The 27,415-nt window shown below is 47.8% G+C and overlaps 1 protein-coding gene across 2 annotated transcripts in view; it reads left to right on the top strand.

The window, feature by feature from the left end:
• The window catches only part of Wwc1 (WW and C2 domain containing 1), a 153,296-nt gene extending 130,389 nt beyond the window's left edge, over window positions 1-22,907 (top strand). Inside the window, exons 16-23 of one of the 2 annotated variants that reach the window (XM_036195483.1) lie at window positions 714-854; window positions 2,697-2,788; window positions 9,466-9,586; window positions 10,822-10,986; window positions 18,773-18,865; window positions 20,130-20,363; window positions 20,981-21,102; window positions 22,097-22,907. In XM_036195483.1, coding sequence (XP_036051376.1) covers window positions 714-854; window positions 2,697-2,788; window positions 9,466-9,586; window positions 10,822-10,986; window positions 18,773-18,865; window positions 20,130-20,363; window positions 20,981-21,102; window positions 22,097-22,163 — 1,035 coding nt within the window. In that variant the 3' untranslated portion in view covers window positions 22,164-22,907. Of the gene's footprint in view, window positions 1-713; window positions 855-2,696; window positions 2,789-9,465; window positions 9,587-10,821; window positions 10,987-18,772; window positions 18,866-20,126; window positions 20,364-20,980; window positions 21,103-22,096 lie in introns of both variants that reach the window. The other variant, XM_036195482.1, reaches the window with a different exon arrangement.
• The last annotated feature ends 4,508 nt before the right edge of the window (window positions 22,908-27,415 follow it).

The following is a 27,415-nucleotide window of genomic DNA, read 5'->3' as shown; positions in this document are numbered from 1 at the left end:
AAAATGCATCCATATTTTTGCTAAGCGTTGGCAAATTCCTCCCATAAGGAATGTAAAAGCAACTTCTCTTGTAATCGCTTGTTCAGTGTTATGCTCCTTGGGACTCTCAGCTGCTGCAAAGTGGGACCATGTAGGGACACTATTGTCCTTAATACTCAACCCAGAACCTGACCCAGTTTAGTGCAGGAGAAGTATCATCAATCAGGATCCAAAATAACCCAGTTTTTAGAAATGGGGTAGTGTGAGCGTGGTAGCACACATCCATAAACCCATCACTAGGGAGGTGGATGCAGAAGGATCAGAGGTTCAAAGTCATCGTCAGCTGCACCCTAAGTTTGGGGCCAGCCTCGGCCCCATGAAGACCTGTGTCAGAAGACACTAGACATCTACATTCATAGAAACTGAACATGGAGGCATAATGGCTGTAAAACTGGCACTCAAGAGGCTGAGTTCAGGACTAGCGTGGGTGATGTAGTGAATTCAGGGTCAACCTGCAAAATTGCCTTAAAAAGAGAAGGAGGTAGGGTATATAAATAGGTGCGGTGACATGCACCCAGTCCCAGCTACATGAGTGACTTAAGTTCACTTGAGACCAGCCAGGGCAACATAGTGCAACCCTGTTAGGAAGCTCCACCCCTCTCTCGTGGGAACTGCTGCTTTCCATATTGTCTCCATTAGCTGACATATTTATACTCTCTGTTTGCCCCTAACAGGGAGGTGCCCAGATCAGCCTGGCTGAGGTCTGCCAGTCTGGGGAGAGGTCAGCACGCTGGTACAACCTCCTGAGCTACAAATACTTGAAGAAAGAATGCAGGGAGCCCCAGCCAGCAGGAGCTACCGGGCCTGACCACATGGTGAGTGGACTAAGTGGGCCCTCCCATCCCCACACCTGCAGCACCCGATCTACCAGAGCCCAGCTTGCAGTGGTGGAGGATGGGGGTGGGGGTGGGGTGTAGGAAACAGAAACAGGAGGGAGAAGAGGGCCATACAGGAATGGTCTTCCCTGAGTGGTCGTGACCCAGCTCCTTGAGGGTTTTCATTTTGTTCTTCTGTATTCACCTCTCTGATTAAAAAAAACAAAAAACAAAACAAAAAACAAAAACAAAAACAAAAAACAAGCTGGGTGGTGGTGGCGCACACCCTTAATCCCAGCACTCAGAAGGCAGAGGCAGGCAGAGCTCTGTGAGTTCAAGTCCAGCCTGGGCAACAGAGTGAGTTCCAGGAAAGGCGCAAAGCTACACAGAGAAACTCTGTCTTGAAAAACCAAACCCCCCCCCCCCAAAAAAAAAAAACCTTAAAGTTTTTACACAATGATGCAGAAGGCATGTGAGTGATTCAGGGATGGGGCCAGCCTTACACAAGTGAGCTCCTGGATAAGGAGGAAGCTGGGAGAGGGAGAAAATAGTTCTTTCTTGAGAACCTGAGACTGGAGGGAGTTTAGGGAAGCTGTTCAAAACTTGGCTCTTTTGGGCTGGATGATAGGTCAAGCATATTACCTCTTTGAGCCTCTGTTTTTGTGTTTGTTTGTTTGTTTGTTTGTTTGTTTGTTTTTTCATGTCTAGTAAAGAGTTTAAGATAAGGTTGTTGGGAAACTTTGAAGAAATGGATATAAGGAGTGCTCCTTGCAAAGGCTGGGTAAATGGCAGCTGGCCTGTTTGAGTTACTTGAAAATGTTTTCCTTGCTGTGGTTTGAAAATATGTTTTAAGTACTAGTCCTTGAAAACATCCCTAAACCATCTCTGGCAAGCCTGTAATGGGGCATGAGGAGGCAGAAGCAGCAGGATCGTTGAAAGTTTGAGGCCAGCCTGCTCTACAAAGCAAGTTCGAGGCTAACCAGAACTATACAAAGAGACCCTATCTCTAAACCAAAACCAAAAAAGGGCATGCATCCAACAAGCCGCCCATAGATCATGGCTTTTCTCTGTAGAGCCTGATAGCTGTCATGGTCCTTGCTTAATTCTAGATCTTTCTTTCCTTCCCCAAAGAACTGGTCAGGAGGTTCCTAGCCTTGCGACCTCCACCCCGGGCCCCAGCTGAGGACAGTGGTAAATTAACCATGTGATCAGAAAGCCACAGCTTGCCTTTGCTCAGGTGTCGGCTGCTGTCTACTGAATGGACTCTGTTAGGCTTCTCTTCGTGGTAGATCATCAGTTAATCTTCACAATGACCTTTCTTAATGCTTGCTGGGAGAAAATGAGGGTCAGAAAGACTCACAAATTCTCTCAGGTCACACCTTCTTCCTCGGGCATGGTACCACCCAGTTCCTTCTCCTGGAAGCCCTCCACATGTGCAGTCCCCCGACCCGCCACCGTGTCTCTGTTCCCAGACACACCGTGCTTGCCTCTCTTCATCCTTATTACATTGCTATGTTATTGATGGTTGATGTGACATGAAGACTCTGACAGATAGCTCTCCGATCTCTTTCAGTCGGGGCTATAAAAGCTAATATAGCTTTCCCTTCGCTGCTAAACAAATCCTGCTAAGTAGGTCCAACTCATAGAGAGAAGCTCCGCAGACTGGCCAGCGAAACCAAAACAATAGTTCCCATGCGTAAGTGACCATGGGCCAGATGTTTGCTGCTCCAGCCTTTGAATTTTACCCTGTATTCTCTAGGAGGGTTACATGTCCGAGACGCTGGTAGGTAAGGTGGCACCCAGTGCCCCTGCTGACCTGGCGGCCTCTGTCTCTCTCTGCAGGATGCTGTATCTGCCTTGCTGGAACAGACAGCCGTGGAGCTAGAGAAGAGGCAGGAGGGGAGAAGCAGCTCCCAGACCCTGGAGGGCAGCTGGTAAGTGAGTGTACCCTCGGGGGTGGACTCAGAGGTCCCTGACCACTGGGCCGCCAAGGGGAGGTTCCCCTGGGAGCATCAAGGACCTCTACTTACAGTCAGCGCAGGCAATGAGGCTAACTTGGCCCAGTGGCACCTAAAACCCTTTCCCTGTTTGTGTTCTGTCAATCTCCCATGCATTGTTCCTGACCGATGTTAGTGTTTGTTTTGGTGTGCTGACATTTATTTGGGCTTAAAAAAAAATAATTAAGTTGGGGATTTAGCTCAGTGGTAGAGCGCTTGCTTGCCTAGCAAGCACAAGGCCCTGGGTTCAGTCCTCAGCTCCAACCAAAAAATAATAATGATGATGATAATAATTAAAACCAGGCATGGTGGCTCACATCTGTGATCCCAACACTTAGGATGTTAAAGTTGAACGAATGTTGTGAGTTCGAGACCAGTCTAGGTTACAAAATCAAAAGTTTTTAAACCCTACTATAGATTTTAAATTTGAATCATTTGCCATAAATTGTTTATTGTTCAGTAAGAATTGCACTTGGTTGCTAGGAATAGCCGGAAGAAATAATAGCAATGAGAAAGTTCTGGTCTGAGAATGTAGCTCACTAGTAAAATGTTTGCCAAGCACACATAAGGTCCTAAATTCAATTCCCAGCATGAGGAGGAGGAGGCAGAGGAGAAAGTTGTTGAAGTTGTTCCTTTGTTACTTAAGAATAGGAGGAAACAATCCAATTGTCTGGCTGGCTCCATGGTGGTACCGGAAACTCAGGCTTCTTCTGTTTCTCTGGTTTGCGGTCTTTACTGAGACCTCATCATTGAGGCAATCACCCATCAGGAAAGGTTAAAGATGAACATGCTTGTGCATCTCATAGCCAAGAAGTTCTGCAAGTCACATCCATCAGCTTCCACTTGCTTCCCATTGGCTAGCCTTTGCAGTGACACCCCCACCCCCGACTGCAAGGGAGACTGAGTCATGAGCACTGTGGCTCAGATGTGGACACCAAGCTTCTGCCTCTGAAGCAAAGAGGCAGGAATGGATCTGAGGCGGGTGAGGAGCTGGCTCTGCCCCGAGGGCAGCCTTGTAAAAGACAAGAGCATCAACACTGCTTGCTCAGCCTGCCATCTTCCTGTATTTAAAAGGAAAGATGGAGCTGTCCAGCAAGGCTGAAGAACTGCCCCCCACACACACAGGGAGGCTTTCTCCCTGAGCCAATCAGAATGTCTAGACAGGAGCACATGACATAGTGCTCCGTGCTGTGTGGTTCCATGCTGCCTTCCCATGGGCTGCAAGACAGCACTGCACACTCCATCAGCCGTGACCTCTGCTGGGGTTTCAATCCTGTCTGTGTATATCCCTCAGCTGAGCGGTTTTACCTTTTTGTTTGTTGTTATTTGAGATGGGGTCTCACTATATAGCACTTGATGTCTTGTATCTCACTATGTAGACCAGGCTGGCCTTGAACTCCCAGAGAGCCACCTCCCTCTGCCTTCAGAGTGCTGGGATTAAAGGCGAGCCACTATGCCCAGCTGCACTTTTACTTTAAAAAAAAAATGATACATAATTAATTGTACACATACAGGTGAATGTATCATATTTAGGTAACTGTGCAATGTGTCACTGTCACAGGAGCTGATGGCTGACATACCTACTGCATAGACCAGCATTTTATCAACTTGTGGGTTGCAATTCCTTTGGGGGGTCAAATAACCCTTTCACAGGGGTCACCTAAGACCATCGGAAAACACAGATATTTACGTTGTGATTCCAGACATAAGGGAGAATGGGCAGTGTCTATCTTTCTACTCCTGGCTTCTTTCCTAATGTCCTTCGGGTCCTTCTGTGTTGTCACAGGTGACCGCTACTGTGGCTGACTAGCATTCCATAGACACAGGCCACGGTTCCTGGTGGACACTTGGCTTGTCCCATACCTTGGCTGCTGGGAACAGCGCGTCACTGAACAGGGGGTGACCAGACTTTCTATTGCAGCCAACAACCTGGAAGACACGGTCAATCACTCTTTTGTATTATCATTGTTATAGTCCCAAATTCTGTAATTGGTCTTGGAGGGAGCCTTCCCTTACAATCTTTGACTCTAGGGGGTCACCATATGTTTCCTGGACAGAACCAGATGGCAGATACCATCTGCTGTGGCCACACAGCTTCCGCTACGTCTTCTTAAGTTGCCTGTACAGTGTGAAAACAGCATGGGCCATGAGTGTGTTCCTTTGACAGCCCATGTATGGACACTGGAACTGACATTTCTTAACATTTATACCCGCCACAATGATCATCGCTTTGTTTGTTTGTTTGTTTGTTTGTTTTCAGCCATTTAAAAAAAGGGGGGGGGGGCTCGGGGATGTAGTTCAGTTGGTACATTCTTGCCTAGCATGCACAAAGCCCTGGGTTCAATTCCCCAGCACTCCATAAACTGAGTGTGATGCCACATTACCTGTAATTCCAGTAATTGTGCTCTGGAGGTGGGGGCAAGGGAATCAAATTTCCAGGTGGTCTTTGAGATACTTTGAGACCCTATCTCCACACAAAAGTAAATATCAACGTAAAAGCAATGCACAGCTTAAACTGCCCAGAAAAAAAAAAAGCAGCAGGCTGGATTGGGCCGACTGGAGATTGCTGCTGACATAGGTACTCTCCTTTGACCATTTTTCCATGTGATAAAGAGCGTCCTGGGCCACTGGAATTTTTTATTCCTTTGTCTCTGGCTTGGTCACAGTGTCCATCTCACCCTCCCCGTCCCTGGCAACCCCTGTGCTGACAGTCCCCCAAGCTAAGGTCTGATGCCAGAATCAGCCCAGGTCCCCTCTCCCCACACCCTGGCATGAGATCAGTGGTTTCTACTGAATTCCAAGCTAGTGCTGAAACTTTTCAAGCGGTCTCCTAGCAACCACCTTCTGTTCTTGCTCCCCTTGTGGCCCCCTTCCTCCCCACCCCCTGCCATTCACACTTCCCAGATGCCAGCTTACAAAGAGGGCCAGGCCTCTCAGAGCCGCTCCGGTGGGGTGGGTCCATCTGCAGCCCCCTCCCCCCAGCCTGGAGGTGGCTTTTGATCCTTGGGCAGTCAGTAGCCTCAGTGCACCTGCTCTGCTCCGGAGTCCAGTGGAGGTCTCCCAGAAACCAGCCCTCAGCACTAGGGCACTGAGCTACAGTCTTAAGGCCCAGTGAATCTCAGCTACACACACACACACCCTCTTTTTAACTGTTTTAACTGTTTTGGTGTCTTTGCTGCAAGCATCAGAGGAGCATTTCTCTCTCTCAGTCTGTTCCATGGCAACACTGTCCTCAGACTCTCAGTTCAGTCCTCTGCCTCCCAAGCGCTGAGCTCAGGTGTACTGCACCACACCTCAGTAGAAAACTGCATTAGTTCTGTTGAAGGGTCACAGGCAAAACAATACTCTGATTATTAGAAAACCGAAGAGCCAGCGAGATGACTCGGTATGCAAAGGCATTTGCCACCAAGCCTGATGGCCTGAGTTCAGTCCCCAGGATCCACATTGTAAAGGGAGACAACCAACTCCTGAAAATTGTCCTCTGACCTCTGAGCTCTGGCCCCCTACGTGTGCTCTGTGCCATGCTCATGCCCTCACATGCCTGCATATACATCATACACAAAATAATCAGCTAGAAAGAAAACTCAGGAAAAGAGAGTCTCAAACCTTGGGAGGGTGAAAAGCCCTGATGTATGTCTGTCTGGGGTGATGTTCACAGGAGGCACTACTGTGCCCCTGAGCCTGAACATGTCACCTCTTACCACACAAGGCACAGTGCTTCTCAGGTAGCATTGTTAGACAGGAAACACTCCCAGCAACAGTGACTCAAATATCCTGAACTTAGGCTCTCCAGCACTTAACTGAACTACTGTACTGACCTAGAATATGTACATGTAGGGCTGTGGATATAGCTCAGTGGCAGAGTGCTTGCCTAGCATAAAGAGGTTCAGGGTTCAGTCTCCAGCACCGCTAAAATACAGACTAAATGAAGTCCCGGTTTATGAGTTGACAGATACTACCGGCCGCTTTGCCTTCGGAGCGAGCGTCACTTGCTGGCGTTCACGCTCTGCACAGGGGCATGTCTGTTTCCTAACCCTTCACCAGCACGGGGTAGCATCAGCTGGCATTTTGTGTCGGTGGTTTGGGTTGCTGCTGCACTGGGTGGAAGAAGCTGCATGTGTTTTGTTTCTTGGCACTCTTGAGATTGAGTGCCAAGAACTGGAACATTTCAGCCAGACTGACAGTGAAGAGTAGAGACGGGCCCAGCGGTCAAGTGCTCAGTTGGGCTAAGCCACCTCGTTCCCCTGTGACACCGGAGAGGCTGTCAGCCTATGCAACTCCCACTGACCCTGTGGGGTGACCACACCCTCGCTCAGTACTGTTGACTTTCTGAAGCGGCCCAGAAGCGCTGGTGAATGAATCCTGCAGATTGCCCTATGTGGGCACTCCCCGGGGATCTGTGTCTGGGGCTACAGAGGAGAGCTCCCCTTAGCGCAAGCTCCCTGGCAGTGGAGAAGAATCCCCATCGCCAGGCTGTGAACAGACATGGAGGTCGACTCTCCCCATCGGGGAGCCCTCAGGGAGATGCTGTGTTTCCCTCACAGCAGACTGTGTGGTACATGCTCGGCTTTGGCTGGGGTTCTTGTGGCTCAGCGTGGTGGCATGCTGTTCCACGCAGGCCAGGGCCTGGCAGCGATGTACATCTTTGAGAAGTCAAGATGGGATGAGATGTAAATTACCACCCACCATGTGCCGTTTATTAGTCTCAGGAATCCTTCTAGCCCTGGAGCCCAGGGGACAGAGAGTAACATTGGTGCTGGAACAGTTAGCTATACGTATGGAAAAATTCATTTTTTTATTCTTATTTCACCTCAATCAGAAATTGATCTGGTTTGGATCATAGAGCTAAAACATCAAAACTGAAATGATAAAGCTTTAGCAGAAAGTACAGGAAATTCTGTTGGCTGTGATGTAGCTCAATGGGAGAGTGCTTGCCTGAGTGTGCTTAAGGTCCTGAATTCAATCCCCAGTGTTGCTAGAAACAAATAAATAATAAAAAGTGTATAGGAGATGTTTTACAAAGGTTTTGTAAGGCACAAAAAGCACAAACTATAGATGAAATAAGGCAGACTTTAACCAGGAGTTCAGAGCAGCCTCAGCTACATGGGACCCTTTCTCAAAAATAATAGTTAAAAAACAATAAGATGCAAGGCTATTTCCAATGGAATGACTGACAGCTGCAAGTGTTGGTAGGGAGCTGGAGCACTCGCTGCATTGCTGTTGAACTGTAAGTGATGGAATGACTCTGGAGACTCACCTTGCTGGTTCTGTTAAAAGGTAAATGTCCAGAGCTGGAGAGATGGCTCAGAGGTTAAGAGAACCGACTGCTCTTCCAGAGGTCCTGAGTTCAATTCCCAGCACCCACATGGTGGCTCACAACCATCTGTAATGAGATCTGGCACCCTCTTCTGTGTACATAATAAATAAATAAATCTAAAAAAAAAAATCCTCTAAAGGCATTAAAAAAAAAAAAAGGTAAATGTCCAGTCATTGACTCAGCTAATCTCTGAACTATGTATCTTTCTGAGCTAAATTGTCCACCCCTCCAAATTCAGATGGTAAAAGTCTACTGAGGGCCAGTATCTCAGAATGTGACTGCATCTGGAGACAGGACCTTGCAGAGGCAATTGAAGCAGAGTGGACCTCATCCAACCTGATGAGTGTCTTTATAAATAGAGGGAATGTGGACACACACAGAGACACCAGGCACTTGTGAGCACAGAAAAGAGGAAGTGAGCTCAGCAAGGAGTCACCTGCAAGCCAAGGACAGGGACCTTGGGAGAAACCATACATACTGAACCTCAATCTCAGACATCAGCCTCCAGAACTGTGGGAAATACAGTTCTGTGCAGCTTCACTTTGGCAGCCTCAACCAATAATTCAGTATCTAACAAAAATGACACCCTAGCTCCATAGCAAAGACTTGCCCACAGGTGTTCATGGAAACTTCACTCATGGTGACTGAGAGATGGTTGCAGTTCGGTGTTCATGGACTGATGAAATGCTAAACACACTACATCCTGTGGAATGTTACTCTGTAATAAGAAGGAAGTGAGCTACTTATGAATGTAGAACCTGGATGAATGTAGAAACATACTAACAGAAGTCAAGGATGCAAAAGGATGTGTTGTTTGGCTCTGCTTATGTGAAACTCAAGAAAAATCAAGTTTGATCTGTCATACCAGAAAGCTCCACTGGCAGCCACCAGGAATAGAGGGGAGGCTAGGTGGAAAGGGTAGATAGAAGGCACCTTTCTGATATGGAATGTTCTGTATCTTGACGCCCCCTTCTGGTTTCCATGGGAACTTGCACCCTCATGATGCACATTCTCTCTCTCTCTCACACACACACACACACACACACACACACACACTACTAACAAATAAATAAGTAGGTTGTTTTGTTGAGGTCCTAGTGGTGAAATCTGGGGCATCAGACATGCCAAGAAAATGCTCTGCTTCTGAGCTGCAGTCCAGCCCTCTATTGAAGGTTCTTTTGGTAAATACCCTTACAGTCATAAGTCTTAGAAGCCCTGCCTGGATGCACTTCAGAGCAAAAGAGTGGAGGTGGAATGGTGTCTGGAAGACTAACCATGTAGCATTTTGTCACCACAGGACATACGAGGAAGAGACCAGCGAGAATGAGGCAGTGGCTGAGGAGGAGGAAGAGGAGGGAGAGGAAGATGTCTTCGCTGAAAAGGTCTCCCCTGAGGCAGAGGAGTACCCAGCATTAAAGGTAAAAAGAACCTGCCAAGGGAGATAATATTTCATCCCAACATCTGGGATGAAAAGGCTCTTGGCATCAGGGAATGGTTCTCCAAATGGGCAGTGTGCTCAGAAGTGGCCGTCCCTGCACTTTGAGTCATATTTGGAGACGCAGTGCACCAGAAGGGACTGATGAGTCCCTATCTTTCCTTCTGCCCTCTGTGGCTTCCCTATTTCTCGGGTTAGATCTCAAGCCTTGCAGCCACATGGGTCTTAAATCAGAGCCCGACTCTGCCCTTCCCTATACAGTCTTAGGTAGACGGCTTTATTCCCACCCAGCCTCCATTTCATGTTTAAAATGCGCATGATAACACCAGCCTGGCTCTTGGCCTCATAGACCTCTCTCTCTCTCTCTCTCTCTCTCTCTCTCTCTCTCTCTCTCTCTCTCTCTCTCTCTCTCTCTCTCTCTCTCTCTCTCAGGGAGATCTCTATTCCCAGAGCCTGCAGGATGCCTGCAGCTAATACTCATGATGTTCTTGAACAGAGCCCTGGGGCAGAGTCTCCGGTGCCTGGCCAGGGGGGTCCTAGAGCAAAACCCAAGTGCTTTTTTTTTCTGCCTCCTCTACACCAAGGCTGTCTCTGCAGTTTCTACCACCAGAGGGCGCTCTTGTCGCACTCAAGCAGATCCTGTTTCTGCTTAGACAGTTCTGGGCTCAGTGTTTATGCCCATCTTTTGCTGGTGGCTGCCGTGTGCCGGTAGTGAACCTGATGGGCTGCGGTGGGGTGGGTGTGGTGTTTGTTTGCTTTTTTACCTTTTTGATTGTTGGCAGGGTCTCACTATGTAGCCTAGGCTGGTCTTGAACTCAGTTTTCTTAGTACAGCATGTGCTACCATGTTTGGCTCTATCAAAGTCTTACAGCCAAAAGGAGGTTCTTGGCTAAGACCTTGTCGGTCTTAGATGTAGGTGATGCCTAAGTACGGAGGATGGATGGTCAGGGCACCAGAACCTGAGTACCGTCATGGCTTACGGCAGCTGGTGGTGCCTCCTCCAGCTCCCAGAAGTACATGCAATAGAAGAACGTGAATGGGCATTCTAGCCTGGAATGCCATTCTGGCAGATCCAGCTGACTAAGCTGGCATGGTGAGAGGCCAAGAAGATCATCTATGCCTGTGGCCAAACGTGAAATGGAAGTAGGTTGCCAGGTAGACCAAGACAGGGTCCAGAGGCTCCGTGGACACTGGTGTCAAGACTGACTTCTTCCTCAGGTGGACAGAGAGACCAACACTGACAGCGTGGCCCCATCCCCCACAGTGGTGCGGCCCAAGGACCGACGGGTGGGTGCCCCTACGCCAGGGTCATTTCTTCGAGGGAATACCATCATCCGCTCCAAGACCTTCTCACCTGGACCCCAGAGCCAGTATGTGTGCCGGGTAAGCAAGCGATGGTACTACCTTCTCTTCCCCTCAGAGCAGCCAGGGGTCTACTCCAGCTCTGGATACAAATAGGGGTCATTCTCCTAGCCTGTTTTACTCTCACAGTGTGCCTTAGGCATCATCTGGTAGGTTTAATTCTATGGACCTCAGTTTCCCTCATGTGGACTACACAGGCCCACTTCAGAGGACAGTTTCACGCTTGATTGATTGATGTAAGAATAAGCTGGAATGTGGGGCTGAGTGGATGACTCAGTGGGTAAGAACCCTTGCTGTGTAAGCATGAGGACTTGAGTTAGAATCTCCTAGCATCCATGTCAAAGCCAGACATGTGCCTACAACCTCAGCTCCAGGGCCCAGAAACCTGTGGATCCTGGGACCTCGCTACAGGCCAGCCTAGCCAAGCTTTGGGTTCAATGAAAAGATGTTGTCTCAGGGGAATAAAACACAGGCCAATAAAGGAAGGCACCCATGTATAATCTTCTAGCCTCAAGTGCATACACACACAGAAAATAAGCTTTTTAAAGAAAAACCGAATATGCCATGAAACAATAGAGTTGCAGCCAAAAGGAAGAGGGTGGTTTCACTTGTGGTTTAAAAATCACAGCCCAGCACAGCTGTGATCTCAGCATCTGGGAAGACCCAGAGTTTGAGAGTTCAAGGTCAGCCTAGGCTTACCTAGAGAAACTCTGTGTAAAAACAAAACACAGGAAGCAACGTTACCCACCAAGATACCTGCAGGATTGACTTACTTTGGTTGTTCAACAGTCTTCCCTTTCTTTAGTATAGATTTCTTTGATGTAATTATTTAACGAACAAAAGGTCCTAGAAGGCTGTTTTTTCACTTTTTGATTGTTTTGTTTTGCTTTTAATTTAACGTCTATTCATCACATGTGTCTCTGCTGCCTAGAGAGGCCAGAAGAGGGCGTCACATCTTCTGGGACTGGAGTTAAGAGATAATTGTGAGCCGGGCGGTGGTGGCGCATGCCTTTAATCCCAGCACTCAGGAGGCAGAGCCAGGTGGATGTCTGTAAGTTCGAGGCCAGCCTGGGCTACAGAGTGAGATCCAGGAAAGACGCAAAGCTACACAGAGAGACCCTGTCTCAGAAAAAAAAAAAAAGAGAGAGAGAGAAAGAGAGAGATAATAGTGAGCGGCCATGTGGGTGCTGGGAATTGAGCCTGGGTCTTCTGCAAGAGCAGACAGGGCTCAACCACTGAGCCAGTTCTCCAGCCCATAGAAGGAGTTAAAATGAGCAATTAGGAATCTGCTCTCTCCCCGTGTCCACGTGGTCTCTCTCTCTCTGTCTCTCTCTCTCTCCCTTTCTCTAAAAGGTTAAAAAAAAAATTAGGAATTTAGATTCTAAGAAGCCAAGCCAGGCGAGAGTGGTCAGAATCTTAAAGAGGTCCCATGGCAGGGTGATGGGTCCACCATGTCTACAAGTGAAAGCTGGTCTTCTCTTGTCTTCCCAGAATGTTCTTTAACCAACTGCTTCCTCTTCATTTAACATCCTCCTTGTGTAGACATTTCAAAGGCTCTGTGTATGTATACCACACACAACAAGATGCTCCTGGCAGGTTTGGTTTTGAATTGCATCGAAACATAACTGTTTTGTGGCTCTGTACCCCACAAAACATGACAAAAACCAAGGGCCTGGCTGAGTGTGATGGCCCATACCTGTAAGAGTTGCAGGCCATGCCAGGTGGTGCCATGAGCCTGCAATCCCAGTTACTGGGAGGGATAGACAGAAGGATCAGGAATTCTAAGCCATCCTTGGCTGCCTAGCAATTTCAAGGCCAGCCTAGGCTACGTGAAACCCTATCTCAAACAGAAATCAAGTGTTCCTATGGAGGAAAAAAAAATTTTTTTTTTGTTTTTAGAGACAGGGTTTCTCTGTGTAGCTTTGACGCCTTTCCTGGAACTCCTGGAACTCACTCTGTAGCCCAGGCTGGGGGGGACTGGCATGGTGGTGTTGCACACCCACCTATAGTCTAAGCAATAGGAGGGCTGATGAGGCAGGAATATCAGGGATGCAAGACCAGACTGAGCTGCAAAACTCCACCCCTATCCCCACACTCCTCCCCACACCCCTCCCCACACTCCTCAAAAAAGGTAAGTAAGGACTGGGGATCTCACTTGATGGCAGACTGCTCACCTAGCAGCCTAGTGTGTGCAAGGCCTTGGGTTTGATGCTCTGAGCTGGGAATAAAAAAAGGAAAGGCAGCCAGGCAGTGGTGGCGCGTGCCTTTAATCCCAGCACTCGGGAGGCAGAGCCGGGCGGATCTCTGTGAGTTCGAGGCCAGCCTGGTCTCCGAAACGAGTTCCAGGAGAGGCACAAAGCTACACAGAGAAACCCTCTCTCGAGAAAAAAAAAAGGGGGGGGGCATGGTAAACAAGCCTGTAATCAACAGTATTGTCCTTCCTGTAAGCTCCCTTCCTCACTGTTCACATCCTACCCTTCCTGCGGAATGACCAGTGAGCATCTCCCCCACCTTCAAACATTCTAATAGACTCCCAGAGACCTGGCCGGGTGCTTGGCCACACGCTGTTGTGGTAGGGGTAGCTTGATTGTTTTTGAGTTACTGAAACTGAACCTAGGCCTCGCCCATACTACGCAGGAGATCTATCTCAGTCCAATTCTATTCTTCGATTAAGCTGCTTGTTAACATTTTAGCTTAAGAAATTAAAAAGTGACCGGGGCGGTGGTGGCACACACCTTTAATCCCAGCACTCGGGAGGCAGAGCCAGGCGGATCTCTGTGAGTTTGAGGCCAGCCTGGTCTACCAAGTAAGTTCCAGGAAAGGCGCAAAGCTACACAGAGAAACCCTGTCTCAAAAAAACAAAAAAAAAAAAGAAAGAAAGAAAGAAAGAAAGAAAGAAAGAAAGAAAGAAAGAAAAGAAAAAGAAAAAGAAAGAAATTAAAAAGTGATAAAGTTTGACATTAAACTCCTGTTCTTTGGTGGAGGTAGAAAGAGCAGAAGAAGGAATTCTTTGGGCCCTTAGGCCACATCTTCTCTAATGGCAGCAGTTGGCCTAGGGCTGGGCTCTGCAGCTCACTCCCGCTCCACGGCCACCCCCAGTCTCTCTCTCCCAGTTAGCACCTGGTGATGAGGTCCTCACCGCTTTCCTGGTTATCCAACTCTTCGGACCCTGTCTGGGCCAGCCTACTTTGCTTCATGCTACTGTGTGTGGAGGGTCTGAGCACCTACCGAGTCTCAGGAGTCATTCTGGTTGCTTGGGCTCTAGAACCAGATGCCGCTCCCTTCCAGCTGTGAGGAAAGCATCCCTAGGACAGGCGCGTGCCTTCCCTGAATCCTGGACTAAAGTGATGCTTGCTAATCTGTGCCCTGTCTGCCCCTTACAGACCCACTGAGTCCTAAGAGTCAGCATGAACAGCCTTCCTTCAGGCTCCTCTAATTCAGAAGGCACCACACTCTGATGGTACCTCTTAACCTGGCTGTTGTTGTGGAGGGAGGAAGGGAATTTCTCAGGGTCCCAGGAGCCCATCTCAAGGCCTAAAGTTATGAGGCTGAGTGGAAAGGCTCATCATCTTTTCATTGCCTCAAACTACACGAATTAAATTCACTGGGTGCCTATCAACTTAGTTTCCCCCACCCCTGGGAAAAAAAAAAAAAAACAAAAAAAACCTTTTCTGAAGCCCTTCCCAGTGAAAATGGAGACCGTCTCTTCTGGGTTAAATCTCAGTCATTCAAGTGGATCAGTATCTGTGGGAGTAACACAGGCCACGCTCATGTGCTGCCGAGCTCCTAGGAGAGGTGGGATTTCCTGAAGTCACGGAACACTGATGTTGGAGACCCTGCCTTCTGCTGAAGGATGCTCCAGTTAAGTCAGCTCACAACTGTAGAGAGGAAAACCCAGCCAGTGCTTCAAACAGGAGGGCTCGGAAGGATTTAGAGAAGGCTTTAGGGTAACCGCTAAGATCTCGGCTTTTGCAGACTGACTACCTCACGAGCATGTGGTGATAATCAAACACAAATAAATGGATGCCACTCTTCAGAAGTCACACCGAGGGAAATCAGTGGCTGGCTACACTCGGGGAAATGAATGCATGACTCGTCTTTCATCAGGATTAGAATAGAGTTAGGATTTTGTTAAGATGGAAAACAGAAGCACATTGGAGAGATGTGGCTCATCTGTGCGACCAACCCAGCAGCCATGTAGTAGCCAGCTCTCCTTTATTGATGTGTATGCATCTGTGTGAGCATATGCCACATGCGTGCAGGTGCCTGTGGAAGCCAGAGAGGCCATTGGATCTCCCAGAGCTTGAGTTACAGGTGTGAGCTGTGGTTGTGAGCCACCTGCTATGGGTGCTGAGAATGGAACCTGGGTCCTCGGCAAGAGCAGCATGTGCTTTTAACCACTGACCCATCTGTCCAGCCCAGATAGCCATCTGTTATCAGACTGACTTTCATGCTATCAAACTACTTACGTTCAGTAATCATTATTTTACTTAATAATGACCCCAAGAACAAGAGTGGGGAAGCCTGCCGCTGAGGTGCAGCCCAGAAGCTGTACGTCTGTCCTCGGTGAAAAGGCAGACTCGAGGACAGGAAAACCATCATATGCTGAAGTTGCTAAGATCTATAGGCAGTTATTATCAGTCTCTGTTTATTTTATAAATCAAGACTTTATTTTATATGCATGTATAGGAGAAACACATGGGTCAGTGCTGTGTGTGGCTTCAGGCATGTGATGGCATCTGAAACTGTCTTGCCTGGGCACTGCTATGCTGGTGCCTCTGCCAGCTTCCTGCCACCACTGGCCACATGCATTCTGGTTGCTGCTTCTGCTGTCCCCACTGGTCGTTCGTTGACAGCGTCTCTCTGGGCAAATGTGGTGCATTCACAATGACTAGCAGGCCTAAACGGGAAGACCTGGGAATAAAAAATTGCGTTGGATTGCAATTCAAAGCCTAGGGCAATTGTATGCCATCGACAGCCTAGTCCCGACCTGACTCTAACTGGAAAGGAGGCCATGAAAATAAGACCCAAGGCCCATCAGTTTCATACCAAGAGATAGTCATTGTTTCTGGCCAAGTATCACAAAGTGGGATTTTTCTGCCCTGGGTTGGGATTGCATCTTCAACTACAACTAAGGAAATGTTTGGGGGTTTTGGGTTTGTTTGTTTGTTTAACTAACTTTCTCTACTTTTATTTTTTTGGTGTGTGAGTGAGTGGATGTGCATGTGTATTGTTGAGATGTGTGTGGTTGGGATATAATGTGCTTGTGAGTGTATGTATATGTGCATGGTTGGGATGTATGTGTACCTGTATGTGTGTGCATAGTTTGTGTGCATGTTTCCATGCATGCAGGCAGAGGCCAGAGGAAGACATCCAGTGTCCTGTTGTATCACTCTTTACCTTGTTCCCTTGAGACAAGGTCTCCAACTGAACCTAGAGCGAGGCTGGCGGTGATCCTCCTGTCTCCACCTCTGAGAGCACTGGGCTTACAGGAGCACGTGGCCACTCCTGGCTTTTGACATGAGTGTCAAGCAGTAACTTCTGTTACCCGTTAGACCATCTCCACTGCCCCCAAATGTTTTCATATTATTCATCTTATGAACTACACTACAAGGCCCATGGCATTTGTACCCATTACATAGATGAAAAAACTGGGGCTCCATGAGCCCACCTACTTGACTTCAGGGCACAGAGCCACTAGGTGCAATGCTGGTTACTATCTCTGGAACTTGCTACTGATTACAGCTCCTTCCAATTACTTCATGTCGCTTGCTTAGCTGCCCTGTCTTGGGGTCCCCCCTGGATTTCTAAGTCTGAGACAGAGACAGTAATTATATTGCCTGCAGTGTGCCACAACGCCTCTGTATTATCAGCAACACTGTGTCACTTGTTATTAGCTGACTTTAACTTTGATTAAGTGGATGGAGTCTTCTCTTTGTGACCTTATTTTTATTTACTAACTATTACGATTTTACAGCACTAAGAAATTGAACCCAGGGCCCTCATGTACGGTAGGCAAATATTCTACCACTGAACTATATCCACAGTCTCTTTTACCTTTGATTTGGAGACAGGGTTTCATTCTATAGCCCAAGCTAGCCTTGAGCCTACTCTACAGCTCAGGCCAACATTGACTTTATAATTCTTTTGTCCCAGCCGTCTGACTAGCTGGAATTACTGGCCTGCAAACACTGAGTCTGATGCTCCCTGTGACATGAAATTACTACACTTCTGTGCCTCCTTTTTTTTTTCTAGTGTGTTAAGTAGAAGCAGCGATAAAATAATGATTCTCTTCCATGTGTGAGACTAAACCTATTGGAGTGTCTGGAAATAGGGGGAGGTGGCATTCAAGACTAGCATGATCGTGTAGTCATGTGATCCCAGTACTTAGGAGGTGGAGGCAGGAGAGTCAAGCCTAGCTTCAGCTGTGTAGAGGGTTCAGGGCCAACCTGGGCTACAGGAGACCATGTCTCCAAAAACAAAAGCAAACAAAAAATGTAGTTCAAGAATAATGCCTGTAGTATTTCCTGCTGTCCAATAACACAAAAACACCTAGGCCTAAGGATCAATTGTCCCTATAACTTTGGGTGGGGAGGGGCTGTGACACATTTTTAAAAAACAGAAAGTCACCTTTAATTGAAACAATAAAGTGTGAGGCCCTCTTCTGGTCCCTCGTGCAACCAACAGGCTCCTCTAGCTTAATTTCACAATGCGATGCGCAGCCGGGGCCCGTGGTAGCACACTGGGCCTTGAAGTCTCCACGTGGTGATCTCTGCTTGTGAACTGTGAAACTACCTTTGTCTCTCTAGACTGTCATTCAGACAAACATTCCAGAGAATAACTCCGTGCAGGGCTTCACACACGTGGTCACTGTTTGCATCACTATTACCCTGCTTCTGGTCTGGTTCAGACTCTGCCTGGCACAGGACTGTGATTGTCACTATCTTTGATCATGACGAGTAGTCGTGAAAACAATGGCACTACTAGCTTTTCAGTAGAGTCCCACAGCAGTGAACTGACAGCTGCCAGGCCGGTGCAGTGGTGGGGGCCATGCCAACCCTGCCCCTTTTGCAAATCAGACTCAGTCGAGAAATCACGCTGCCCTCATCTGACAGGAAAAGACTGCCGTAGATGAGAATGGGGGCCCTCTAGGGAAACATGAAAAATGAGCCAACAGAGGGCTTTGGATGGCGGGATGGCTGAGCTCACCTCTTGCAGAGCCTGTACATTCCTTCTCTGTAAAGATGTGGCTCCTCGGCCTTGGAGCAGCCTCTTTCTCCCTGTGTCCCTTTGCTTACGGTACTGGAGACCCGGCTTATGCTAAACGGGTGCTGCACCACCGAGCTACGTCTCTGGCCCACGCATCTGTCTCCAGAGTGGTTCTATTTGAGTCACTAAAGGTGGGCTCTCTGGATGACAGGGACAAGTGTCTGTAAGCATCCCTTCCCATGGTCAGACAGAGGGACAGTGTACGCTGCCGTGACCCTCTCATCATTAAACCCTGCCGAGTAGCACTTCAACAGCTTTGGGCATGTTCTGTGACCCAAGTGCTCCTGTGCCCTGTGCGTGACATGGGGCCAGTCCTCACACAGCACTGTGAAGATGCAGTGAGGTGCCCCGACTCATGTGGCACCATGTGGAGACAGAACAGCACATACCAAGCCTAGGACATGTTTAGCGAATGGTCACCTTAAAGGGGTGGGAAGTTCAGAGCGAAACCTGGAACAGGAAGCTCAGTGTCTGGGTCATCTCCTTCCTGTTCCTTCGGAACCTTCCAAAAGGCACCATTACCATTTCTCTCTTGCAGCTGAATCGAAGTGACAGTGACAGTTCCACTCTGTCCAAGAAGCCACCTTTCGTTCGGAACTCCCTGGAGCGTCGAAGCGTCCGGATGAAGCGGGTAAGATCCGCTCGGGAGCTCTTTCTGTGCCTGCCGCTTCATTTCTGGGAAGCCTGTGGCTAGCCCAGGGCTGGTGTGTCAGGGTAGAGGGAGAGGGACAGGGACAGGGTGGGCAGGATGGCGCCTGCTGGTAAAGGTGCTTGCCGCGTGACCCCGATGACTGAGATGGATCCTGGGAACCCATGTGAAAATCTAAGGAGAGAACCAACTTCTCAAAAGTGTCCCTTTACCTCTACATACGCACCATGTATGCACATACCTGTATTCTCCGTGTGCGTGCACATACACAATGATAGCTAGACAGACAGACAGACAGGCATTCATTCTGGAGGAATATTCTAGAACTTCTGCATTCAACTGTTTTATGCTTGTTGGGAGCTGGGGAAATTACTCAGTGGGTAAGAGCACTTGTTTTACAAGCATGAGGAATCCCCACATAAAAAGCCAGGCATGCCTGTGTTTGCCTGTCACCCCAGTACAGGGCAGGGAGAGGGGGTGGCTCCTGAGAGCTCATTAGCCAGGCCTAACCAAAATGGCAAGTCCTGGCTCAGTACCCTACCTCAAGGTAATAAGAATAGGGGAGGACACCCAACAGCCTGCTCTGGCCCTTACTAAACGCTATGGCTGGTGACCAACCCTTTAGCATATGGGCCTTCTTAAGCCCCAGCCGTGACTCTAGAGATCACGGACAGGGTGCTTGCCTAGTGTGCTCGAAGGCTAGTACTATAGAACAACACACTCAAACAATAGCACAACCTAGAATGTCCACAGGCTATGAGACTGCCTTCAGGCATGGATCGATCCAAGAACTGAAAGAATACCAGCCTCTCGCCTGACACTACTCCTGCCAGAGAGCTGCATTAAACAGGGTCGGGCTACACAGTCAAGGAGATGTGCAGTACCACGTGCGCTGAGAGTGGAACCCAAGGACAGGGCAGCAACAGACACCGTTCTTGAAGTACAAATGCTGAAAGCACTGTGCTGGAATCTGGGCTTTCCCACTCGGGCTCCGCCCACTTTAACTTAGACCCTCATCTGTGCAGATAGTAACAGCTGGGTCCTCGGAGGGCCGTTGTGAAGCAGGGTAACTGGAGTAGAGTACCTTGAACATTGGACACATGCTGTAGGACATGGGAGTGTGTTCTGTAAGGGGGGGAGGCCTGCACATAAAGCAGGACAGATCTTGGGGTCTGGAGGACGAGGATCTGTGGGATTTCTGAGCTAAGCCCTCTGGTGGGTGTGCGCCTCATCTCCACCCCAGCAGCCTTCATCCGTCAAGTCCCTGCGCACAGAGCGCCTGATCCGCACCTCGCTGGACCTGGAACTAGACCTGCAGGCCACGAGGACCTGGCACAGCCAGCTGACTCGGGAGATCTCGGTGCTGAAGGACTTGAAGGAGCATTTGGAGCAAGCCAAGAACCGTGGGGAGAAGGAGCTGCCACAGTGGCTACGTGAAGATGAGCGCTTCCGCCTGCTGCTGAGGATGCTGGAGAAGAGGGTGAGTACCACCGGCCGGCTGCCTGTAACAGCCCTGTGATGCCACCGCGGGTCCCCCGAGCGTGTTCGGGGACCCAGGCAGCCCTTGGCTTGGCTCATCCAGTGTTATCATCGATGGTTTTGTGTGATTATGATTCAGTGTTACTCTCCATTAATCCTTCATCGGATGTAGCAAGTACCTCATCCAAGTGAGCCATACACCTAACAGAAGGCTGAAGCAGGAGAATTACCAGGAGTTCAACATCCGCCTAAACCATATAGTGAGTTCTAGTCTAGACTAAGCTAGAGCGAAACCCTGTCTCCAATACAAACACACGAAACAATCTTTTTCTTGGTCTTTGAAATTGAAGCCACCGTAAAATCTCCCCTTCCGGGCACCTGAAGAGTAGGTGAGAAAGTACACCTCACTAGGCATCCCTCATCTCATCTCGTACAGGCACACAGGGGACTTCTGTTCCCTGGCCCCATGCTCAGGCCTCATAGGTAGGTGATGTGCGCACAGCCTGTTATACTTCTACATAAAGCAGATCCCACGGTACAGAGTCCTCCTTGCCGATGGCAAGCCCTACAGAGCAGGGGACTCTCCCATGTGAAACCCTTGCTCACTCTGCCTCACAGGTGGATCGTGCAGAGCACAGGAGCGAGCTGCAGACAGACAAGATGATGAGGGCAGCTGCCAAGGATGTGCACAGGCTTCGGGGCCAGAGCTGTAAGGAGCCTCCGGAAGTGCAGTCTTTCAGGTGAGTCCATGATCCCAGGTGGATGCCTTCCAATACCCAGCCAGCCCACCTTTGCTGGCCTCACTGCTCCCAGGCCCTGCTCCTGGGCACTGCCTCTGTTGTAGCATGCACTGGAACAGCTATCCATTCTCTGCCAGGCTCCCACAATGCCGGGAGCACTGTGGTGCTGTTCCCCATCCCTACACGACTCAGCCCAATTTTGAGACCCTGTTGTTTAATGAGTGAGCCACCTGCTCCATCCTTTCCTCTTAGCCTTTCTGGTACTGGTAACGGCAGAGGCCTGGCTAGGGACAAAAGGGCTTGGGGTGCGGAGTGGGGTGCTATGGATGCTCACCTAATTTCCTGGCTTTGCCTGCCTGCCTGATAGAACCACAGCTGTGTGCTTGCCTTGCTGGGCCTATGTGTGTCAGAGGAGGGTCAGTAATGCCATTTGGCCCGGGCATCCCAAAACAAAGGGGTTTAGAGTTGCCCTCTATCCACCATATTGTGAGTTCAGGGGCATCCTGGGTTTCATAAAACCCTGTCTCAAACACCAAAACACAAAAATAAATTAATGTTCATATGCACACATATGTGTGTGTGTATGTTTCCTGTGTTGAACAAAAGGTAGTTGATGTTGATCCTTTTTTTTTTTTTTTTGAGATGGGTTTGTGTGACTAAGACCTCAAAATCATGGACTCAGATATGTTTCTCCATTGGCTTCTCAAGTTCCTAGGACCAGAAGCATGTAGCACCATGCTCAGAGCCCACAGGATTCAGATTTCACAGTCAAGAGTTCAGACATGCTAATGGCATTTGCCAGCAGCGGGGACTATCACTAAATGTTCTACACTAAATAGCCAAGAATGACCCAGCCCAGGGATTGGGATGTCACTCAGTGGCAGACTGTGTGCTTGGCATATATGATGCCCTGAGTTTCAGACCCAAAGCAGAAAGACTTCTGCCCATGTATATTCCAAGCGAGCTTGAGTCACCTACCTGTTCTCCATCACAGGGAGAAGATGGCATTTTTCACCCGGCCTCGGATGAACATCCCAGCTCTCTCTGCAGATGACGTCTAACCACCGGAAAAGTATTTCTTTGTTGCAGGACCATGCTGTGAAGGTTGACTGTGGCTAAAGTTATTTATGAGGCATTATATGAAGGTACCGAGTCACAAGTCCCCAAGCTCTCTTGGTTTGCAGACAGACAGACTTCTAAGTTCAGGTTTTCTTGTTATATTTAAACAATGACAAAATAACCATAACAACAACAAAAAACCAACCAAACAAACAAACAAACAAACAAAAAAACCAGCATTCAAATGACAAGATTGTATAGTTTGTATATTTAGGAATGTATTTTTGGGAAAGAAAATTTAAATGAACTAAAGCAGTATTAAGCGACTGCTATTCTTTAAATTGTCTAGACTTTTCTTTTTGTACAGCAACAACTTTTAGAGATTTCCCTGCAATAAAAAGTCATGTTTGGGGAGCCATCACCCTCAAAAGACGTGCTGTAGATGGCACAGCACAGCTAACCTGCCCTAGTGAACGTGTTTTGTACAATATTACAAAGAGGAGAATGTACAGAAACCATGGGGGGATCCCAAGATCGTCCACAGATCATTGTGAGCTGTGATGTGTTTTTAATGTGGCCACCTGACCTGAAGCAGGCAGTGTGCAGCTGGCTGAGCAAGGCCAGCCCAAACTGGTGACAGGCTACACCCAACTCATGCCCAGTGAAGCCGCTGATGGAGTGGGGGGAGGGCTGCGGAGAACTGCATTTGGATTTCTCTCTATCAATAAAGTGGCCTTTTAAGAAAGCGTTTCTTGTCATGTGTTTCCGTAGAATTCTTTGCTTTTTTGTTTTGTTTGGCTTGGTTTGGGTTTTGTTTTTTTGTTTTTTTTTTCCAAGACAAGGTTTCTCTGTGTAGTTTTGATGCCTGTCCTGGATCTCGCTCTGTAGACCAGGCTGGTTTCAAACTCACAGAGATCCGCCTGGCTCTGCCTCTCTAGTGCTGGGATTAAAGGCGTGCACCACCACTGCCTGGCAAATCCTTTCACTTTTATGTCTCTGGTTTCACTCACCTCCCAATCCTGCAAAGTTTGTTGGTTTTCCCTTTTATTTTGCTTTTTCTACCCATTCATTCACTGGATTAATGTGACTGCTCAGCTATTTGGGAACTAGAGGTCTGATAGCATATACCTGTGATCCTGGCACCTGAGAGATAGAAGCAGGAGTTCAAGACCATCTCTGCAAGCCAGGCAGTGGTGGCACACCTTTAGTCCCAGCACTCAGGAGGCAGAGGCAAGCAGATCTCTGTGAGTTCGAGGCCAGCCTAGTCTACAGAGTGAGTTCCAGGAAAGGTGCAAAGCTACACACAGAAACCCTGTCTTGAAAAACCAAAATATATATATATATATATAAACAAAAACAAAACAAAATAGAACATCTTGGCAACAGGAAAACCTGTCTTTAAAAAGTGAGACTGGGGGTTGGGGATTTAGCTCAGTGGTAGAGCACTTGCCTAGCAAGCGCAAGGCCCTGGGTTTGGTCCTCAGCTCTGGAAAAAAAAAAAAAAAAAAAAAAAAAACAACCAGCTGAGACTAGGGAGATGGCTCAGTGGATAAAAACACTTGCTGCTCTTCCAGATGACTAGTGTTTGATTTCCAGCACCCACGTGGTGGCTCACAACTGTCTAACTCTAGTTCCAGGGTCTTGACACCCTCTTCTGGCCTCTGTGGGTACTGCATGCACATGGTACACAGACATACTTGCACACAACACCCATACACCTAAAATAAATAAATGACTAATGGGGCTGGAGAGGTGGCTCAGTAGTTAAGAATTTTTGCTGCTCTTCCAGAGGACTGAAGAGTGGTACACAGACCCCACACCAGTCAGCTCACAACCACCTGGAGCTCTATCTGCACTCATGTGCATGTACCCACATGTGACACACACAAGTACACACAATTAAAAGTAATAAAAGGTTTAAACCTAGTTTTATTGTAAAAGGTAATAAAAGGCAATACCTAACCATAGCAAGTCCAAAGGCTACACAATAGCCCCAGGACCACATCTTTCTCCTCACCACACACCTCAACACTATTTAAAAGTTTAGTTTTGGGCTGGCTTATCTTTACAATATCCTATACAGAAGGTACTATTATGATCATCCCTATTTTATGATTTGGGGTTGTTTTGAGACGGGGTCTCACTATGTAGCTCAAACTGACCTCAAGCTCAGAGCAACTGTCTTGCTTCAGCCTCTGGGATTATCAGCCTGACTTCAATGTGCCTTTTTGATATATATATAATTTTATGCATACACACATACACACACATTTATATATGTATATGAGAGAGAGATTTTTGTTTTATGTGTATGGGTGCTTTTTCCTGCATGGATGTCTGTGTACCATGTGGGTGCTGTGCCTGAAGAGACCAGAAGGGGGTGATGGGTTTCCCCTAGAACTGGAGTTACAGACAGTTAGCCATCATGCCGATGCTATAAAATTATAGTCTTCTGGGATAAGTCAATGGTCTTTTTTTGTTTGTTTTGGTTTTGTTTTGTTTTGTTTCGTTTTGTTTTTTAAGACAAGGTGAGTCACTCTGTGTAGCCTTGGTTGTCCTGGAACTTGCTCTGAAGACCAGGCTAGCCTTGAACTCACTTAGCTCCTCCTGCCTCTGCCTCCCAAGTGCTCCTCTGCCTCCCCAAGTGCTGGGATTAAAGGCGTGCACCACCACCACCACCACCCCACCACACACACACACACACACACACACACACACACACACACACACCCGCTGGCACACACTTTTAATCCCAGCACTTTGCAGAATGAGACAAATATCTGGGAATTTGGGTGAACCTGTCCTACATAGCAAGTTCCAGGGTTACATAGTGAAACCTTACCTCTGCCACCACCACCTGCCGAGAGAGAGAGAGAGAGAGAGAGAGAGAGAGAGAGAGAGAGAGAGAGAGACAGAGACAGACACAGAGACAGAGACAGACAGACAGACAGAGAGAGACAGAGAGACAGAGACAGACAGAGACAGAGAGACAGAGAGAGAGACATAGCCCTGGGTTCAATCCCAGCACTGCAAGAAAAGAATTAAAGACCCATTGTCATGTAGTCCAGGCTGCTTTCTAATTCACTATAAAGTCAAGGCTGACCTCAAACTCACAAAAGATCTGCCTGCCTCTGCCTCCCAAGTGCTGGGATTAAAGGTATGCACCACCACCACCGCCCGGCTAAACTCTTGATTCTCTTACCTCTGCTTCTCAAGTTGTGGGATCTCAGGCATGGATTTCCATGTTCATCAGGGATGATCTTGAACTCCTGGTGCTCCTGCTTCCACCTCCCAAATGCTAGGATTGCAATGTATTATTCTGCCACATCCAGGTCATTGCTTACTTAGTATACACTGTCAAAGCTGAGTATGGTTATAATCCCAGTACTTACCAGGTCATAAATTCAAGGCCACCATGGGTTATGTAAGAGAGTTCCAGACCAGCCAGGACTACAAAGTAAGTCAGTCTCAGAAGATAAAAAAGAAAATGGAAAATAAGTTCTGTCCAATTCCTCTCTTTGTCCATCCTTTCTTACGTGTTGGCTGTCGCTGTGGATAAATTACTGCACACCGTTTTTAAATGTACCATCAGAGCTCCATATAAACTAAAAATATGCAACTCAGACATTTAGTTCCTGCATGTTCATCATCCCCAGTGCTTGAAAGGCAACAGAAAAAGACGAGACTTTGGAAACTGAAGCCCTGCCTTGTTTATCCAGTGTCTACTGTTGTGGCCCAAATTACTGAGATCCACTCTCCACTGGTGTAGCCCATAGCCCTGAGATCTCTCTGTTGTTACAGACCCACAGTGCTGACATCCACTCTCCACTGGTGTAGCCCATAGTCCTGAGATCAGCTCTCTGTTGTTACAGACCCACAGTGCTGACATCCACTCTCCACTGGTGTAGACCCACAATATTAAGCCACAGCAGTAAAGTGTATATTTTACTCATTAGGGATAACTCATTTCCATATCTTTGGCCTTTACCATTAGTACAGCTATTCCCAGGGTACATTGGACTAAATAATTGTATTAATGGGACTATGGTAAGGACAATCATCCCTTTACTAACAATATATTTATTAATTTTAAAAGATTTTTTTATGTATTTTATGTATATGGGTGTTTTGTCTGCACATATGCCTGCACACCAGAAGAGAGTATCAGATCTCTTGGGAATCTGTTTATAGATGCTTGTGCATTGTCGTGTGGGTGCTGGGAATCAAATTCGGGTCCTCTGGAAAAACAACAGTGCTCTCAACCGCTGAGCCTTCTCTCCAGTCCAACAATGTATTTATTTAATATTTATCATCTATAACCAGCACAATAAGCCCATGGATTTATAAATATTATTGTTTAGGATGATAAAATTAATAGATTTTAAGGTAGCTGAGTGGTGGTGGTGGTGGTGGTGGTAGTAGTAGTAGTGGTGCACACCTTTAATCCCAGTACGTGGGAGGCAGAGGCTAGTGGATCTCTGTGAGTTCAAGGCCAGCCTGGTCTATAGAGTGAGTTCCAGGACAGCCAGGACTGCTTCACAGAGAAAACTTGTCTCTAAATAAATAAATAAATAAATTTTAAGGTAAACTAAGTCCATCTTAGTCGTAAATGCATGTTATCTTAATCCTTGGGAAGTGGAAGAAGAAAAATCAGAAGTTCAAGACCATCCTTTCACTACACAGTGCAGGGCTACCCTGGGCTACCTCTTCCAAACAAGACAGTGGGGCCTGAGAGAAGCTCCCAGAGGCTGCCTGGCCCAAGTCATTCTATCATATTACTTTTTTGGTAATTAAAACATTGTTAGTATGGTATGGTAGTGCATACCTGTTGTCACTGTGCTAAGGAGGCTGGAGCAGGAGAATGGAGAGTTGGAGGCTAGAATGTACTACAAAGTGTTGTCTCAAAACACACACACACACACACACACACACACACACACCTCAAAACACACACACACACACACACACACACACACACACACACGCACACAACAATGAAAACTTTACCTTGTCCTTTCCCTTTGAGACATAGTCTGTATGGGGACCTTTTCTTTCGTTGTTTCTTGACATCCTCACATCCTGGAGATGGTGTCTAGTACATTCATGTGAACAACAACAACAAAAAGCTTGTTTACCAGTGGGTTTATGGGTTCTGTGCCCAGGTCTGTGCTTTGAGAGACAGAGTCTACACACATGTCCCCACATCATTCCAAGCACAGGGCAGCCTTGGCCTAAGGCTCTGTGATGGCTATTC

Source organism: Onychomys torridus, chromosome 8 (assembly GCF_903995425.1).
Source record: "Onychomys torridus chromosome 8, mOncTor1.1, whole genome shotgun sequence".
In the NCBI taxonomy this organism is placed as follows: Eukaryota; Metazoa; Chordata; class Mammalia; order Rodentia; family Cricetidae; genus Onychomys; species Onychomys torridus.
Note: the sequence above shows the minus strand (reverse complement) of the source record. Positions and strands in the feature narration are given on the sequence as shown.